The 18005-nt window shown below is 43.8% G+C and overlaps 1 protein-coding gene across 8 annotated transcripts in view; it reads right to left on the bottom strand.

Moving 5' to 3' along the window:
• The window catches only part of Helz (helicase with zinc finger), a 169527-nt gene that overhangs the window by 13739 nt on the left and 137783 nt on the right, over nucleotides 1-18005 (bottom strand). For all 8 annotated transcript variants that reach the window (XM_031353638.1, XM_031353640.1, XM_031353639.1 and 5 more), the window contains 6 exons: nucleotides 17159-17349; nucleotides 15398-15605; nucleotides 13193-13272; nucleotides 8494-9148; nucleotides 7872-8106; nucleotides 6106-6622 (listed from right to left, as the gene is read on the bottom strand). In XM_031353638.1, the coding sequence (XP_031209498.1) occupies nucleotides 6106-6622; nucleotides 7872-8106; nucleotides 8494-9148; nucleotides 13193-13272; nucleotides 15398-15605; nucleotides 17159-17349 (1886 nt within the window). The remainder of the gene's footprint in view (nucleotides 1-6105; nucleotides 6623-7871; nucleotides 8107-8493; nucleotides 9149-13192; nucleotides 13273-15397; nucleotides 15606-17158; nucleotides 17350-18005) is intronic.

Below are 18005 nucleotides of genomic sequence, written 5' to 3'. Positions count from 1 at the left end.
ATGGAGAGTACCAAAGGTGAGATGACGTCAGGAAAGGACAGGATGGAGAGTACCAAAGACGAGATGACACCAGGAAAGGACAGGATGGAGAGTACCAAAGACGAGATGACGTCAGGAAAGGACAGGATGGAGAGTACCAAAGACGAGATGACGTCAGGAAAGGACAGGATGGAGAGTACCAAAGATGGGATAACGTCAGGTGGCTGAGTGCTGAGGGTCTGAGACCTGGTGTTTCTCCATGACCTGCAGGAAGGTCAGGGAGATACACCACTGTGCCTCTCCGACCCGAGCACTCATCAGCTTGGCTCCACATAAAGAGAAGCCCCTCTCAGGAAAGGACACCTGGGAGTGTACCCACAGTGTTCCTACACCCAAACAGTGAGTCACGGGGGAGACACTAAAACCAAGACAACACGCGAGCTAAGAGAAGTCTGTCTGCATTGCTGTGTGGCACTCTGGGCTGTCTCAACCTCTTTACTCATCTTTAGTGTGCATGGTTGGACTGTCAAGACACCTCTTACAAGAAGACAGAGCCAGTTTGAGCAGGATATGAAACAGTTCAGAAGAGCCTTCAACATGGAGCAATGTGCTTTCTCTCTGAAGGATCAAAAGGACACAATTAAGATTTTCAGCTTTTCAAAAGAAGAGCATCAGAGAACTTTCACTCAGTTTAGTACTGGGAAATGAACTGCTTATTGTTAATTTCTGAGATTTGAAGACTCAGAGTTGGTTATCTAAAAATCCAAACATTCAGCAGCAAGAATGAGATAGACTTCCAGAAGGGAAGAACTACTCCTTCCACCCCCACAAAAAGGGAAAATTTTCGATGGCTAAAAATGTAACTCTTTGTCCCAAGAATATTTGCTTTCCCCCAGCATCCCGTTCTGAGAGCTGTAGTAATTCCTGATCCCTCCTCTTTCCTGCCAAGCACTGAGTCTCCACTTCATTAATAATGACCCCAGATAGGATCAACATCTTTGTGCCTCAGTCTCCTTTAAAAATAAGTTCCCAGGAGCTGCTGAGATGGCTCAGTGCATAAAGCTTGCTGGCCAGCCTGACAACACAGAGGGTGACTCCAGCAGGTTCTCCTCTGACCTAAATTCTCTCTCCCACTACCATACCCCCACACAAACACACATAAACAAAATGCTTGTAATTAAAAAAGAAAATAAGGAAAAGAATGAGTTGCCAGGTCTGTTAGCACAAGTCTGTTATCCCAGTTATTCATGAGGCTGAGGCAGGAGGATGGAAAGTTTAAGTCCACCTTAGCTATGGACAACATGCCCCTGGCTGGCCTATATGACTTAGTGAGACTCTATGTTGAAGTGAAAACACAGCTGGGATATAGCTCAGGAAGCAGCTCTTGGTCTAGTACACATGAAGATCTAGCTTCAATCCCCAATACTCAATAATGACAACCAGAAACAAGAAGTTAAAAATAAGTGCTCCCAGGGACAGAGCAATGGCTCTGTGGTTAAGAGCACTCATGGCTCTTCCAGAGAACAGGGTTCAGTTACCAGCATCCACACTGCAGCTCACAACTACCACAACTCCAGTTCCAGGGAACCAGTCCCCTTGCCGGCTTCCTTAGGCACTAGGCATACACATGGTGCACATACAAACACACAGGCAACATTCACAAACACAAAATAAAAATATTTTTAAAAAATTCTCCCTGCTGAACTATGACATCATTATGTCACCAAACATATGATCATTACTTTAAAATTTAACTGCTAGTATTTCCTTATAAATATTAAACTGTAATACTAACATTTCAAAAACATGAATGTATGAACTATACATGAACTATAGTTAATATATGAACTATACATAAGAAAGTTACTAAATTCGTGTACAAATTTATATTAACATAGTTGGCAATTTAAGTAAAATTCCTAGCTTGCTTGCTACTCTAAGACGTATCTGTAATGTTAGCAAATCCTTTCATACAGATGCATATAAATAAATAACTGGGGTAAAGGTTAGCATACTCATGAAAACTTCTATATTTATAATTATGTTCCCAAGGCCAGTCACCAAGGTAAGATAAGTGCTCTAGTGGGAATCCCAACTCACACTATGGTGCCAGGAGCTTTAATTAAAGCCCAACGACTCATCTCAGTGATTAGCTTTGACAACTAGGCACGAAGAATGGTCTAGCTAAAGGATCTGTTGATCACTACTTCTTGTTCTGGGAGGTTTACTAGACACCATCCTTTACTGGGCCAAGAAGACAACAATAGTTCCAGCTAGTTACACAATACAAATCACAAGCCATCAATACGGACATGTACAGTGAGAAGAAGTGAAATCTCCCAGCCCTTGGTAGGCATGAATGCCTTCCGGCATAACAGTTGGCTGTAAAGGGGAACTCAGGAGCAAGCATGGCTAGAGAACATAGTGAAACCTAAACTAACTAGTGCCGAAACCACAGTTGCTTGAGAGAAAAATGAAAATAAGCAAATTGTTCAAAAGCCAGGAACTAAATAAAACAAGAAGTATTCCAAGGCAGGGCCACGGCAGAGGAATAGTCATCTCTAACACTGACTAACTGACCACTGAGCAGAATGAGCAGCCCAGAAGCACCACTGTGCCACACGCCCCCACAAGAACCAAAAACTATGCAGTGTTAAGCATGCCAAGTGAGTGCTCGACCACCAGCCACACCCCTAGCCGGGATTCAATTCTCTAACGAGGCTTTTATGATAATACCATCACTGCAAACTCCAGAAACTAGTTCTTACTGGTACAGTGACAATCTGAAGAGGATTTTTCATTTTCTTCATTTATTTCTTTAATCAGACTATTTCAGAGTGAAGCACATCTGAGATGGAAAGCGAGCTTTGTGCCTGTGTCAGCACTGCCAGTCTTCGGTAAACGGAAGTTCTTAACTTGACAAATCTCCGGCCACTTGAGGAGGATGAGGATTTGTCTTTCCAGACAGAAGCCTGGAAGGTGTACTGGGAGAGGCTTGCACTGCTAACAATGAACAGAGCACAGGCCAAGACAGCATCCCAGGGAACCAGAAATGACAGCACGAGAGATCTTAAAGAGAAACACACATAATGAACAGTAGAGAGTGGCGAGAGGGGGAACAATTAACACATGGGAGATCGTACTGTTTCCTAAAGGAACAACTCAAAGTACTTCCAGGAAAAAATTCCCTCCAATTTAAGGTGTAAGTTTAATATACTTCAAATAAAAATCTAAAGAAGGTTTTAGAAGTATATAAGGAATAGAAAGAATTGACAATGATATTCTAAACTTACAGTAGGAAAGTCTCGAAATGGCCACTACCTCTTCCACATAATATAGAAACAGGAAGTGGAAGAGGGGCTTCACACTACCCCCAGGTGCACAGTGTTGTCACAGCATTCAGCCTCATCTGAATTGAGAGTGTCACTCAGGTATAGAACAGAGACTAAAGGACAAAGACAAGCACCAAGCCCAGAAAGTGACTTCACTACAGGATGCCCTGGAAAGTGGCTCCCTCCTCAGAGCTGAGGCCATACAGTCATCACGCAAAATGAACATTTTCACACATATCAAAATCAGCCTTCAGAAACAATCATTCTGTGTACATGTGTAAGCCTGCATGAACACATGTGCTCTATGTGCATGCAGGAGCTTGCAGAGGCCAGGAGGGTGCTCGGTCCTCTGCGGCTGGAGTTCTAGGCAGTTGTGAGCCACAGTGGGTGCTGGGTACAGAACCTGGTCCTCTGCAAGAACAGTAAGTGCCCTTAACCACTAGCCATGTCTCCAGCCTGGAAAAACTTTTAATGGCACCAAAAAAAAAAATCACATTTCGAGCCCTCGGAGTCGGCGAGCTAAGACTGGAGTTCTGCTGATGGCATTTGCTCTTCACTGAAACAGGAGCACAGTGCAATGCTATGTGAAGAATCTGTTGTTTGACAAGAACGCTAGGTCTAGTTAGTAGTGAGGCTCCAACTAGTGAAGAGACGAAGACCAATCTCCACTCAAGGTAACCTTTTAGGCTAAGCATTTTCATAGCATGAGATTAATCTGCCAAGGTTTCTGGCAATAAAAGAATCCACAGTAGGGAAGAAAGCAACTTTCTTTGAATTGTTAAAGTTAAAGAAATTGCTTTAAATGGTTGGAAATAAACAGTGAGAACATATGCCATTCATTGTGAGAGATGATTCATGCAAAATCACTTTGAACACACAGAAATTACCCTAATACACTGAAAATGTCAAAAACCTACAATGTGGTAAAAATAATGTTTTCCCTGTCAAAGAATTTCTTCAATTGCTGCAACTTAGTCATCGCTCACGAACCTGGTGTAAGAAGCAAGATGACCAAGTGTTTTTGCAAAGCAAACGAAGTCAGTGACAAGTGAAGCCACCTATTTATATACTCACAGTGACACAAAGAGACCAAACACTGAAAGCATCAGAGAACAAAGAACTTAAATTCCAAAATCATGAACCACTTAAAAAGATCAGTGATTAAAGTAGATTTATTCAGTGTGAAGTGTTACTTGCAAAGTATAAACTGTGAAGCCCGTGAGAACTGGGACATGGTCCTCACAACAGTGTCAGGAGTGCACCCAGCAAGAGAGGTGAGGTGTCAACCTGGGACTGGGAAAGTGGCTTAGTACTTCTCCTTAAAAACAAACGCTGTCAAATGCATCAAACAACCCTTTGATCTAAGAAACTAAAAGCATGCAGCTTCTATGAGAACATTTAGTCAAGACCAGAGAATTTCTTAAAAACAATAAATTCTGTGGTAAGGGTCATATTCTCTGTTCTCCAGCTCTGTGGCAGCCTTGACGTAAGGCCTGTCTGCCAGGGAGTAGAAGAGGCCTCGTTCCCACAGAACTATGATTTGCTTGGACCTACCCCCCGCCCTCCACCACCGCCGCCCCCCCCCTGCCCGACTCATTGGAAGATTATATCAGATCTGTTAGCCAGCTGTGGCGGCTCAAGCCTGTAATCCCAGAGCTCAAGAAGGACAATAACTGGTTCAAGGCCATCTCGGGCTCACACTAAGATCCTGTCTCAAAGAAAGATGTTTAATTCACGTTCCACAATTGCCAGGTATGGGGGTGCGTGCCTGCAATCCAAGGGTGAGAGGCCAAGATCAGAGGACTTGAATACAAGACCAGTTTAGGCCACATATTGGAACCTTTGTCTCAGACAAACAGAGTGTAACTTTACCTGTTTTAAAAAAACATCTCTTAACAATTATCTACCATGCCCTTTACAAAGTCTGACCCTTAGTTGCTGTAAGCTAACTGGGAACAGCTAGACAATAACAGTCTACACATTATACAACTGGAAAATTTGTTTTGTTATGTGTATGCATGGTTTGCCTACAGATGTCCAAAGAATCCAGAAGCAGCATCGGCTCCCTTGGAACCAGAGTTACAGAAGGTTGTGAATTACCATGTAGTGTTGGGAAGTGATCCCAGGTCCTCTGTAAGAGTACCCAGAGTTCTTCAACGCTGAGCCATCTCTCTAGCCCCATCTTGGAAGTGTTAACCCTTGAAATCACTACAAGCTTCACCTCAGTGCTGCTGGGCATGAGTACCTGACAGTATTGTGGTAAAAGCTGCATCTATCTACCGATGCTCCCTTAGCAGCCAGCCTTATGTTGACTGACTGAATGTTCTGGTATTTGGAAACTGGTCAGACTCTGTGCCTACTACTTCATAAATAACATTCTACTAAAAGCTCAGGATGACAGAGGTAGAACCGGTGCTTGGAACTGCCACTCACTAGGAAAACCAGCACCCATACTAGTTAGTAAGATCAGCTAATAAAAGCTAAGCCACTAAGGCCCGTGTCCTGAGATTAGAAAAGCCAACAGTATTCAGATATAATAGTCCTCCAATGTAACACATGCCAGGAACAGTGAGGAAGTACTTTTAAGAACTTCCTGTTTCAACAATACCCCATATAAAATCTGAACTAGCACAGAAAGATAGGTGTTAAAATAATTTTCAGAAAAAATTAGTTTTTAAAGATACTCTGTCTGGTGAAACCACCTTTTATCAAGTGGGTAAACACAATACACAGGGCAGGCAGTGTTTGCTCACGGCCAGCTAATGCCAAGCCAGAAGAGTACTGAAATGTTTACCTCTTCTAGGCTGGGGAGCGAAGAAGCAGACACTGTGCGAGATGACAGTGGGTGAAATGGCTCTTGACCGACAGCGTGCTGATGGTTCTGGATGTGTATAAAAGGGTTCTGTGGTGGCCTGGGAGGCAATGGAGGTAGGCCATAGGGAAAGCCCGGCCCTATTAAATGATTCTGCTGCAAGTTAGCAAAATTCCATGCTCCTTCCGGAGCCAGGTATTTCAGAGGAGGAGGGGCAAGGTGTTCAGATGGCAACGAGAAAGGGGAGCCGAAGAGCTGAGGTGGGAGGCGCTGTGGGAATGCTGGGCTGTTGGCTACTTCCATGTCTCTGCTGTTGTCATTAAAGTTAGCAAAGTGGCTACCGTGGTCTGTAGAGGAAGGGGGAGACGGGACTGCTGGTGGGCTTCTAGGCTGAACTTGTCTGTACTGCAGAAGTCTTGACTGAGGCGGCGGCATTTCAGCTAGCTCTCCAGTGTCACCTTGATCCCGATGGGACAGCTCTCTGAGTAAGTCTTGAAACCTACACGGAGACAGAGTATGAGAGAAGGCAACGGAGAGTTCTCACCACATTAAGGAGAGCAGAGTCAACCCCGAGTGTCATTTCAGCAAACCAAATCATAGGACCTAATTAGGGTTGGCGTTAATTAATCCAAAACTGGCACTCAAGAGTTACTGAACTGGAGCCATTCGGGAAAGACATCAATTTTGATTTTTTGCTCTTTGGTTGTCTTTCTTCTTTTTTTTTTTTAACCTTTGCATAAAAAGATCCATTCTTGCTTCAGCATAAAAATGGAAAGAGATAGGGAGCCAGCTCAGCAGATATAGATGCTGGCTACCAAATTTGACAACTCAAGTTAAGCTCTGGAAGATATACTGTAGAACAACCAACTCCTTGCAGGCTGTTCTCTGACCCCCATTCATACACACACACACACACACACACACACACACACACACACACACACGCACACACACCAGTAAGTTAGAGGCTGGAGAAACAGCTCACCAGCTTAGAACACTTGTGCTCTTACAGAGGACCCAGGTTCAGGTCTTAGCACCCATGGGGTGCCTCACAACCACCTATAACTCCAATTCTTGGGGATCCAATGCCTTCTTCTGGCTTCCTCAGGCACCAGACATGCACACAGTACTCAGGCAAAATACTCATACATGTGAAATTTAAATTTTAAAAATCAAAATAAAAAATTGAATACTTTAAAAATAGAGATAAGTGTTAAAACAAAACAAAACAAAAATAAATAAAAAAACTTTAAGGGCCACAGTAACAGTGAGTGTTGTTCAGAGAGTATGAGGAAGCCATTCATAGTGGTCACACGACACTGGCCACAAATACAGTCAGTTAGGCGTGAACCCTGAGAAGACCTGCAGCTCCAGAAAGGTAGACATCTGCCTACTGGATAGAATGTTAAGTAATAAACTTATAATTTTTAAGTTTTAACTACAAATTGGCTTCTGTCCCCGTTATCCTTTTATTTACTAAGTAAACAAACAATAAAAACACCTAGCCCTGGTGATGGTTTCTTTTGCATAACAGACGCTAAAGTTGTAGATTATCTAGGCCCAGATTTGAATGAGAATGTGTTCTAAATTCTCCATATTTTAGAGTCAACTAAGAGAACTATAGCAACCGCCAACAAGGCCTGCACCAGGGTTACTTGAGAGCATGTACCAATCTGAAGCTAAAGGGCTACAGTGAGGTAGACGGCGTGCAGGTCGAGCTCAGGGCTGGCCCTGGCCTGCTGGAATACCTTGAGAATGTTGTCTCTGTTTCGTCGTCAGCCCTGCCAGCGACTTTCCACTCTGCCCTCACTGGTGGCTGGTGGAGGCCAACGGGTGTCTGGGGAAGATGTGGGAGGTGAGGATGGTGATGGTGTGAATACGGGATGCCGCTCTGGCTCAGATAGGCATGGTGCTCACTCCACTGCTGTAGCCGCGCCTGCTGCTGCCTCAGCGTCTCCAGAGCTACACTTCCATGCACTCGATCTGCAGAAGCGGGTGTGAAAGATCAATTTTGCCCATTTAGAGCTTCAACTTAATTTCTGCAAAGACTTTTACATCCAGGTTTTCTCCACAAAGACAAAGAAATAGCTACAATTTAGTTGGGTCAAAGTAAATATCCCATAGCCCACAGCTTTGGTGATGCCTGTCCCTCCTTTGTGATGGTGCAAAGGATGTCAACTGGATACTCATTATACAAATATGTACACATAACACTTGAACCAAATTTTATTATACTAGTTGGTTGGGTTTTCTGGCATTATCTGGAGACATGAGTCAATCTTGGCCTACACTAATACTGTATAGGACATGCCGTGTTTAGCAAATACCCCAGGAACACTTCAGACTTGACATCGTGACAGGCAAACTTACCCAAAGCTTCTTCTATTGGCAATCCTGGAGAGCTCTCATCAACAAAGTTGTTCAAAGGTGATGCCAGGATGGGGCCAGGCTGTGTGATGGCTCTCAGTGGACTGTGGCCGTCGGGAAGCCCAGGAGGCGGCTGTTGCTCAGGACCCACAGCCTCTGCAGCAGGAGACTGTGGTCGGTGAGCAACTGTATTATTGAAAAACGCATTGGTGGGCCCTGCCTGAAATGCAGGGGAGAGTTGAGGTGCTGGCTGTGGGGCCTGTGGAGGTGCCTGGCTCTGCTGTTGGACCACCTGATTTGGCTGGGGTGTCACCTGATTTGGCTGGGGTGTCATCTGATTTGGCTGAGGTGCCATCTGATTTGGATGGGGTGCCATCTGATTTGGATGGGGTGCCATCTGATTTGGTTGTTCAGGCAAACTATTCTGCTGCTGATTTAACAAGGTGTGTGGCTGGGAAATGGGAAATGGCGGCCTGGGTAGCTGAGGAAGTGGATGAAAATGGCGGCTTGGGATTGCATATTGTGTGTGTGGGGCGGGAAGAGGAAGATTTATGTGTCTTGGGTTGAGATTATCTTTTCGAGGAAATTTAGTGTTAGAGTAAACAACACCAGGACGGGACTCGGGACTTCTGTTCTGTGGATTTGATTCCAAATCAACCTAGAGGAGAAAAAACAAAAACAAAAACAAAAACAAACAAACAAAAAAAAACAAAAAAAAAAATATTTTTTTAAGTGCAGAAGCCCACAGCTTGGCGGCTTTTCATCCTTTCCCTACCAGACCCCACTTGAAGGTTATATAACAAGCTCTTTCCGTAGGAATGAGAATTGTAGGTGCAGACTCAGTTACCTTCTGACAATCAAATAAGAGCATATATTCTCATAAATTAAAAAAAGATGACAGGAAGCACAGCATATTAAATTTGAGTCTGAATAAAAAGCTGCTACCATTTTATTAGAATGGCCACTCTAATCCCTGCTACACTGTTTTCAATTTCACAGTTTCTTCCTTTAGAAAGAGAACCATTAATTTCCTTCAGATATAAATCAATAAAATGTGCTCTTTCCCACTGATTTTATGTTTTGATATATCTAATCTACTTCAAACAAATCAGCATTAATAAAAACCACGTCTCTAGCAACTTTCAAGTGGAAAAACAGGCACCATGGCACCTTCGCAGAACCATAACAGCAGCTGACTTTGTCATAGTTTGTAATTCTTTCTCTTTTAACATTTGTGGAGGGCCTACTAAGTGCATTGTGCTTGATTCTAAAGATTGAAAAGCAACATGGACATGAAATCTTAATGTTCTTGTCCAGCCCGTTCCAAAAACAGTTTGCCAATCCCTGGCCTAGAGTCCAGCAGAGGTTCTATGCAGACACGAGACACTGAAAAGAGGGCTCCTGTGAGATACAGGATGAAGAGATGCAAAGAAAGCTTCAGAAAAGCAATGGCTTTGGAGCTGAACATTCCAAAAGGACTGGGTGCTCTAGGAAGAGAAGGATGCTCTAACACACTGAGCTATTTAACCCAAGGCTGAGAGAACAGCTGCATAGCAGATGTGGAGTATACACGTTCTGTTCAGAGCTAGAACTTTGCTTCTGTCCATGGTGGTTTCCCACTCTTGACATCAATTATACTGACTGACTCAGCACTGAGCACACATCCAGTCTGACCCCATTAAGCTTCAGAGAATCACCACAGAAAGGTCTGACGTTAAAGAGCATTGTTATCTTGAAATGCAAATTTGACTGTATGTGCTGTAAAAACCAAAAACGGTGTATAACGTGGTGCTTTTCCTTTTCCAGCTGTTAAACCACTCCATCAACTGTTATGTGTTGTCACCTTCTAAGTTTCAGCGCTAAAATGGTCAGTGTGAATTGCAGGGTGTTTGCTCTACCAAAGTCTGTAAAACTAATCAGGGTGCACAAGAAAACGGAGCTGAATGGGGGAGGAGCTGGGTACCTGATTCAGAGCTAGTAATACTGACCAGGGCATCAAAGTTAGCTGCAATGCCAATCACACACCAAGAGCAGCGCCACCCCCCCATCTTACCACTTAGACCCTCAGGTCCTTGAGTCAGTCCTGGACTCCCTAAGCAGTTGACCCTCAGGTCCTTGAGTCAGTCCTGGACTCCCTAAGCAGTTGCTGTACACATTGTTCACGCATCAGAACCCACCTGAGGTTCTTCATAAGTAAACATCTCCTCATACTACTCAGAATCTTGTGGATGATGAAGCTCCATTAGCAAGGGACACAACTCTCTTGAAAAGACACTACTGATATGCATACTCTGACCACAAACATGAGGCTATGGTTACAGGTCACAGTTGTTTATGGCTAAGTTGCTTTTTAATTGGTCCCATTACTTGTGACTTTGATACACACAGGAAGCTCATAACTACAATACACTATGATCTTGAAGTGGGGGTGGGGTTGGGGGAGGCTGCAGAGAGATGCTCCCAAACATCAGTGTTTGAGAAGGCTGCGAGAGATAAATGCATGTCAGGACCCTGCAGTGGAAGCAGCAGTAGCAGACATAGTTGGAGGTGGCATGGTTCTAGGTGCTGGTTTGAGTTGCTATCAAAATTAGAATCAAGATAGTTAAGTGTCTATCATGACAGTGTCTTTAAATTTCTACTATAAATCTAACAAAGCTACCTGATAGCCATGTTTCATTTTTTTTATATCCTGATGCTTTGCTTTAGGGCCCAGGAAACATGAAAAAAATACTCCAAGCTCTGTTTAATTCAGTGCCTTAGTATTAGGAGGCATGTGACCTGAAGGAGCTGGGTGACGGTGACAGATGAAGGCTGCTTCAGACCCTACTATTGGTTTGCTTCCCTGAGCACCCCTTGGCTGGCTCCCTTCCACTGCAGTCCCTCCTTCCACCTGTCAGTCAGAGATGCTCCTGGGATACTTGTGACTGGAAACAGAGAGCAGCTGCTCCAGCAAAGGATGAAATCTAAATTAAAAGTCTTTATCAAGAAGTGGGCACTTAAAGACACAACATAGATTAGTTTATGACCATCGACCATAGACCTCAGAGAAAAGTGGGACCACACAGAACTCTGGGAAATCACAACTCGAGGACTTGGGTCATGAGGAGAGGTGAGATGGGAATGTCTTAAGACAGAAGGTCATGTAACAGAGAGTTGCATGAAGAAGAAATGTTGTGTGAAAGAAAGTAATAGAAGTAAAACAGCCAAATGCTGAACACCCCAGAACTATGAGCTGTGTGAGACGGTCCATGGAGCTCACAGCTGCAGTGAGGTGCAGAGAGCTAAGTCTAGCCTGTGCCAGTGTAGGGAGAAACAAAAGACAAGGCATTAGGGGGGAAGGTCAAAGAATGCTTATCTATCTACCTATCTCTATCTACCTATCTATCCACCTATCTATCTATCTATCTATCTATCTACCTATCTACCTACCTACCTACCTACCTACCTACCTATCTATCTATCTATCTACCTACCTACCTATATCTATCTATCTACCTACCTACCTATCTATCTACCTACCTACCTACCTATCTATCTATCTATCTACCTATCTATCTATCTACCTACCTACCTATCTACCTACCTATCTACCTACCTACCTATCTAAGCTTTTGTAGTGCTGGGCATTGAACCAGGGTCTTGTGTGTGCTAGACCAACACTCACTAGCACTGAGCTGCAGCCCCAGGAGAAAGCCTCTGCTGATAATCTCCTAGGCTAGAATAACTACACGGCAAGCAGAGTGCGAAGGATCAACAGGCAGACGAGTCTGCATAGCAGAGAAGGGTGAAAACCTGGAGTTAGTGAGGTGACTGGACCAGGGGAGACTGTAAACGGCAGAGGACATCATCTAAGGCTGTGATGACAAAGTAAAGAGGCTTAAGGATATATAAAAAGTAAGATTCATTATCAATTGATGATGGTGGTGACACCAGTCATCTCTACATCATGAGGTAACAGGCAGGGGAAGAGTCACTGAGGAACCTGGACAGAGGACCTGAGTACTGCACAAGAAAGGTGGGGAGCCAAGTCCGGCTGACACTAGAACACACAAGCTTCCAGCTCCACTAATTCAACCACTGGCACAGTCCACTCTAACCTGTCCCAACACAAAAGCATGAAAGGCAGACAAACTGACAGACACAAAGGGAAAGATCTACAGAGAGAGGGACAAGGCCAGGCACTAAGGAAGTCACTGTCACAGTCCTTCCCTGTCTAAGGTCATTGTCAGTGAGACATCGTCTTTATCATGAGGAGTCTATAAAGTCAAGTCTATTGCTGAAATAAAAAAATCTGAGGAAGGGAACTGGAGACATGATGGTTCAGCAGTTACCCAAGCTCAATTCCCAGCACCCGCCTGGTAGCTCACAACCATCTGGGACTCCAGTTCCAGGAGCTCTAATGGCTTCATTCAACCTCCACAGGCACATGTGTGGTACACATACATACAGGCAAAACAGTTACACACATAAAATTAATAATCTTTAAAACTTAAAAAAGAAAGAATCTGAGGAGATAGACACATGCAAAGGAAATAACATATCAGCAGACAGTGGAGAGGAGGAAGGAGGCAAATCCACTGAAATGCTCTGAAGGAATGTGCATAAGAGAGTCAGAGAAGCAGGAGATGCTCGGGGCCAGTCAGACGCTCCCCACCCCCATCTCCACCCCCAGAACCACTCTCAGCCCTTGTGAGCCGCATACCTGTTTGGGTTCTGTAGGGTTTTTCTCTGGTGTTCGGATCTTATTAATTTCAGGCCCAGGGTTATTTGTATCAGTTTTACCTTAAGAAAAAAAAATAGTTTTAACCCTCATGAGTTTTCTCCAGTGAATGTGACATTTCTAGCAACTACTCAACGCTAGGCAGAGCAGAATAGTTTAGACATCGTGCACTTGCTCTGAAGACCCTACTGTGTGCATTTTACTCCTCCATTCTCAGAGCTGCAGTTTCTCTGTAAAATGGAAGAAGTTATAAATGAAAAATGACAAGGCAAACAACCTGAAAATAGCAAATAAAAAAGAAAATGGTCCACTCTCCAGGAATTTACAGTCTCATTTTTTAAAAACTAGACACATAAAAGGCCTTGGCATTCCTGCCTATTTACAAAGGTTCAACACTTTGTTCAGATGCAAATGTAATTAAACAAAAATCTAAATAATGTACCAATTTACTGACGAAATCTAGCCTGAGAGGGAGAGTTGGATCTAAAAGCTCCCCGAAGGCCCAAGTGTGAAGTGTCTTATTCTCCAGCCCATGTTCTATGGGGAAGAGAAAGCCTTAGGATACAGAGACTAGATGGCAGAAGTGGACATTAGGATTCCTGCTTGTCTCTTTTTGGCTTTTTGTTTCCCTACACCCATGAACTGAACAAACACACATGCCACCATAATTTACTATGCGGCCACAGGCCCACAACAATGGGACAAAGTAAGGATGGACTGAATCCGTCAAAACTAGGAGTCAAAACACATCTTTCCTTTTTAGAGATTGCTCATCTCAGACACTGTGTGACAGTAACAGTTAACACATGGTGAACAAAGATATTCCAAAAGAAATCTAAATTATAGTTTGCAAACATTGTAAGCTTAAGTAGGCCATGGATTACACAGATAGCAAAATGATGATTTTCAAAACCTGATTGTAGTAGACTAGACTAACCTCTCAGGTAGGAAAAGCTTTACTCTCTAAGAAGTCAGCCCTGTTTGATAAAGGGCCTGACGTGGACAGCAGCTCTAGAACTCAGTAAAGCAGCCATCACATCAAAGCTGCCTTACCACTCATGTCAAGAAATGAGACCGGTGATACCCAAGGCTAAAAACCAATAGGTGGCCAAAAGATTAAACAGTGTGTAAGAAAAACTAGGCAAGCTAAAGAGTAAAGCAGTAGAAGCTACTAAAGCCGAAACACAGAGACTACAGGGTCTCACTACACTGTAGGCCAGGTTAGCTTGGATTTTATAATCCTCTGGCCTCAGAGCTCCCAGTGCTGAGATTATAGGCAAGCACCATCCAACCAATGCATGACTCTATTTTAATTTTAAGAGAAATTACAAGGTATATTGAATAAATAAAAATACAAAAATAACATATCAGAATCTGGAATATATTACCAAGGAAGACAGTTACACTAAAAACCATCTCACTCAAGCTTCTACCTAGAACATATGTCAAAGACTTTACACTTAAATTCCTTTTAAATGGTGAAAGAAGTTAAGGCCCAAAAAACCAGGGACACATATTCTGTCCATAGACCCAGAGGCTCAATGTTGTTAAATTCCCAATCCTCCAAAACTGCCATAAAGACCTAATGTAAGCCAAATCAGTGACACAGCAGTAAGTTGGTGGTGTGGTGTTAAGCAGAGTGCCTTCCCATCACAAGCCGCCATGAAGACCTAATGTAAGCCAAATCAGTGACACAGCAGTAAGTTGGTGGTGTGGTGTTGACCAGAGTGCCTTCCCATCACCAGACGCCATGAAGACCTAATGTAAGCCAAATCAGTGACACAGCAGTAAGTTGGTGGTGTGGTGTTGACCAGAGTGCCCTCCTATCACAAGCCGCCGCCCACCCCCACCTCCACCCGCTAGTTAGTTCTTGGGTTTTTATGGTTGGTTGGTTTTAGTTAGAGTGAAGCAGGAGCTCAGACTTCCTGTTCCGATAGCAGTGCAGACAAAGCTGGAGTACCAGGCCGCATATACCAATGATAAAGAGCTGATTTTAGCACGTGCTTTGAGGCAGCTCAGTGACAGAGAACAAAGCTCTCTATAGACGGTCCCGGGGCAAATGACCACAGACATGCAAAACAAACCAACTTATAGGATCAGTGCCTCAGCCCTCTCACAACACACGATTAACTCAAGGGCCTGGCGTCAGAGCTGAAACAACAGGTCTCAAATAGGATTGTGACCTACCATTTCGATTTTGGTCCTGTTGATCCTTCTCTGTGTGCTGATTCTGTGGCTGGCCTAGGCTGACGGGTGGGTGATGTCCAAGACCATAAGGGATCGGTGACCCTCGTCCATGTGTGTGTAACAGGTTCATATTGTAGGCCATCGCTGCCTGGTGTGTAATGATCCGAGGATCAACTGCAAACCTACCCTGGTACCCTGTCCATGGCACCTAATTATTACAAGAAACAAAATAATTGAACTGAGTAATGATTCTGAACACAAACTGATACAATGTTGCAGATTAGCAAAAGCAACTACACAGAGATGACACTTCCACCCAACTAGATGCTCATCACTCCATAGTAGCAATGGGTAGAATTTCTATCAGGTCCTTACTGGACAAAACCTGGCTCTCAAAACCCTTAGCATGTTAGGGAAAATGGGGAGTTACAAGAAAACGAGGACTAGAAACTAGTACTTATTCCCCAAGATGTCAAAGTACTATATACTGCTGAGTCTTTTCCCCCCCACATGGAGGTGCGCATCAGGGATCATCATGAAGATGATCTTCTCCAGTCATAGTCTCCAGTTCCATACTTTAACAGACTGGGTCTAAGGATAAAGGAAGAAACTAAGGACTCTCAACTCAGAGAGTGGCTACTCTAACCTCACGTGAGTGACAACCATTCCACACTCACGGCAGGCAAAACTCACACAGTTCATTATTTTAGTGAATGCTTCTGGTTGACTCAACTCTACCTTAAATCACAGAGGCGGAAGAGCTAGATATGCATGGTCATTATAGTGATGACAATGACAATTGCTCTTGTCACTGTTTTAGCTGCTGGATGCAGACTCTCAGAGATCTTATGTCCTAAAAGCTTCTATGACCGAGTAAAATGAAATAGAAATCCTAAAAGACAGACTATTTAAAGCGGACCATGAATCATGGTGCCAGGCTGTCCAACCAGAAGCGTCTAAGGCGCTCGCCTCGCCTCTGACAGTCCTCTGCTTGGCAGCCAGGCTGTGGCCTACCACAGGCTGAGAATGCTTGCATTTCAGCAGTTCTCTTTCTGGGCACAGGCAGAAGTGCCAAAGCACTGACAAGATCACCTCTCACTAAAATTACCTCACTAAAATCAAATAAATTGTTTCCTAGGCTAAAACTTCTAAACTTAGAAATATTCATGTCTCTACAAGTTAAAAAAAATAACCACCAAACATTTTCAAAAGGAAATAAAAGTGGATTTATGAATCAGACAGAAGCCCTCTAAAAACCTCTTCTCAGAATTTGGTAGTGTGGCCCTAATACGTCGGACAGTGTGGATTCCTGAGACCAATTCAGACCCAAGAGAACTGATGGCCTCTGGCTCCCCAGTAGCCTGCTGCTTAGGAACAGCTCATGACTGAGAATGAATGCAGAAGACAAAACAGAAACATCAATTCTACCGTTCTCCTCAGAGGAAAACATCTTAAAAGATTTCAAAGGCTTCTGAATCAAGACAGGAGACCCACAGATTTCTTCATAGTCTTTGATAAACCAACCAGGTACATTTAATAATACACAACTCTGATCATTTCAAAACTTAAAGCATGAGTCACTTTATGGATGCTGGAAAGGCAAAAATAAAATAAAAGTGTGTGGGCGTGGCTCAGCAGCAACTGCTGAGCATGCATGGGACCCTTGGTGCGATGCCCAGCACAGAAAAGCAAAGGATGGCAGAGCACTCATTGGGACTGCCGCTACTTAGTTAGAAGAAAGTATTTGAAACAGCCACTTACAGGTAAAGGCACCGACATAACTACATTCCCTCCATAGACAGCAGGTACGTAAAGAATACTAGTCCCAGTGTGAGGATCTATTCTTTGAACGGGGCTTGGAGATTTCCCCAAGTTTGGGTGCGGTCCAAGAGGGGGCGGAGGAGTATATGCTCTAATAGGATTGCCAATAAGTACGGAAGGATTGGGCTGAACTGAAAAACAAACAAACAAAAAGGAGACTCAATAGCTGTACACATTGACCTACACAAAAATGCTCTAATCATCCAATAGCAATAACACATGTCCCAGGCAAACCATGAAATCCCTCCACCAAAGAACAAGTGTGTGGAATAAAGCATGGTAGAAAACAGCCGCTCCACAGTGCTCGAGCATCAGCTGCAGCTGTGCGAAGGATGCCGTCCAAAGCCTGCAATGCTAACGTGTAAGAAGCCGATGAGTCTTCAACACAGGGAACCATGACCGCACAACTCCGAACAGCAGCCAAGACTAGAGTGGACAGGTCCTCAGAATCAGGTCCTAACTTGCCACATATGGCTTGGGACACAGCTACACAGGGAGTGAAGGTTACACAGGTATGACCACAGCACTCAAGATCATCCTAATAAACCTTATCTTGAAACATTTATAGGACAGAAATACCCAGTGAACACTTACGTTTTGTAAAAGGCTATGCATGCTGGTTGCTACGATTCAGTCACTTTTCAGAAATCAACACATTGTAATGAAAGAATAAAGAATTCACTAAGAATACAAAGCTCATATTTGTTTATGCCTGAAAGATTGGGGAGGGAATGTAAAGGACAGGGAAGGGAGAGGAGAGAAGAGGAGAGGAGAGGAGAGGAGAGGA

The sequence above is a fragment of the Mastomys coucha genome, unplaced genomic scaffold (genome assembly GCF_008632895.1).
Source record: "Mastomys coucha isolate ucsf_1 unplaced genomic scaffold, UCSF_Mcou_1 pScaffold5, whole genome shotgun sequence".
Classification (NCBI taxonomy): Eukaryota; Metazoa; Chordata; class Mammalia; order Rodentia; family Muridae; genus Mastomys; species Mastomys coucha.
The sequence above is the reverse complement of the archived record's forward strand: the minus strand, read 5'-3'. Positions and strand labels throughout refer to the sequence as shown.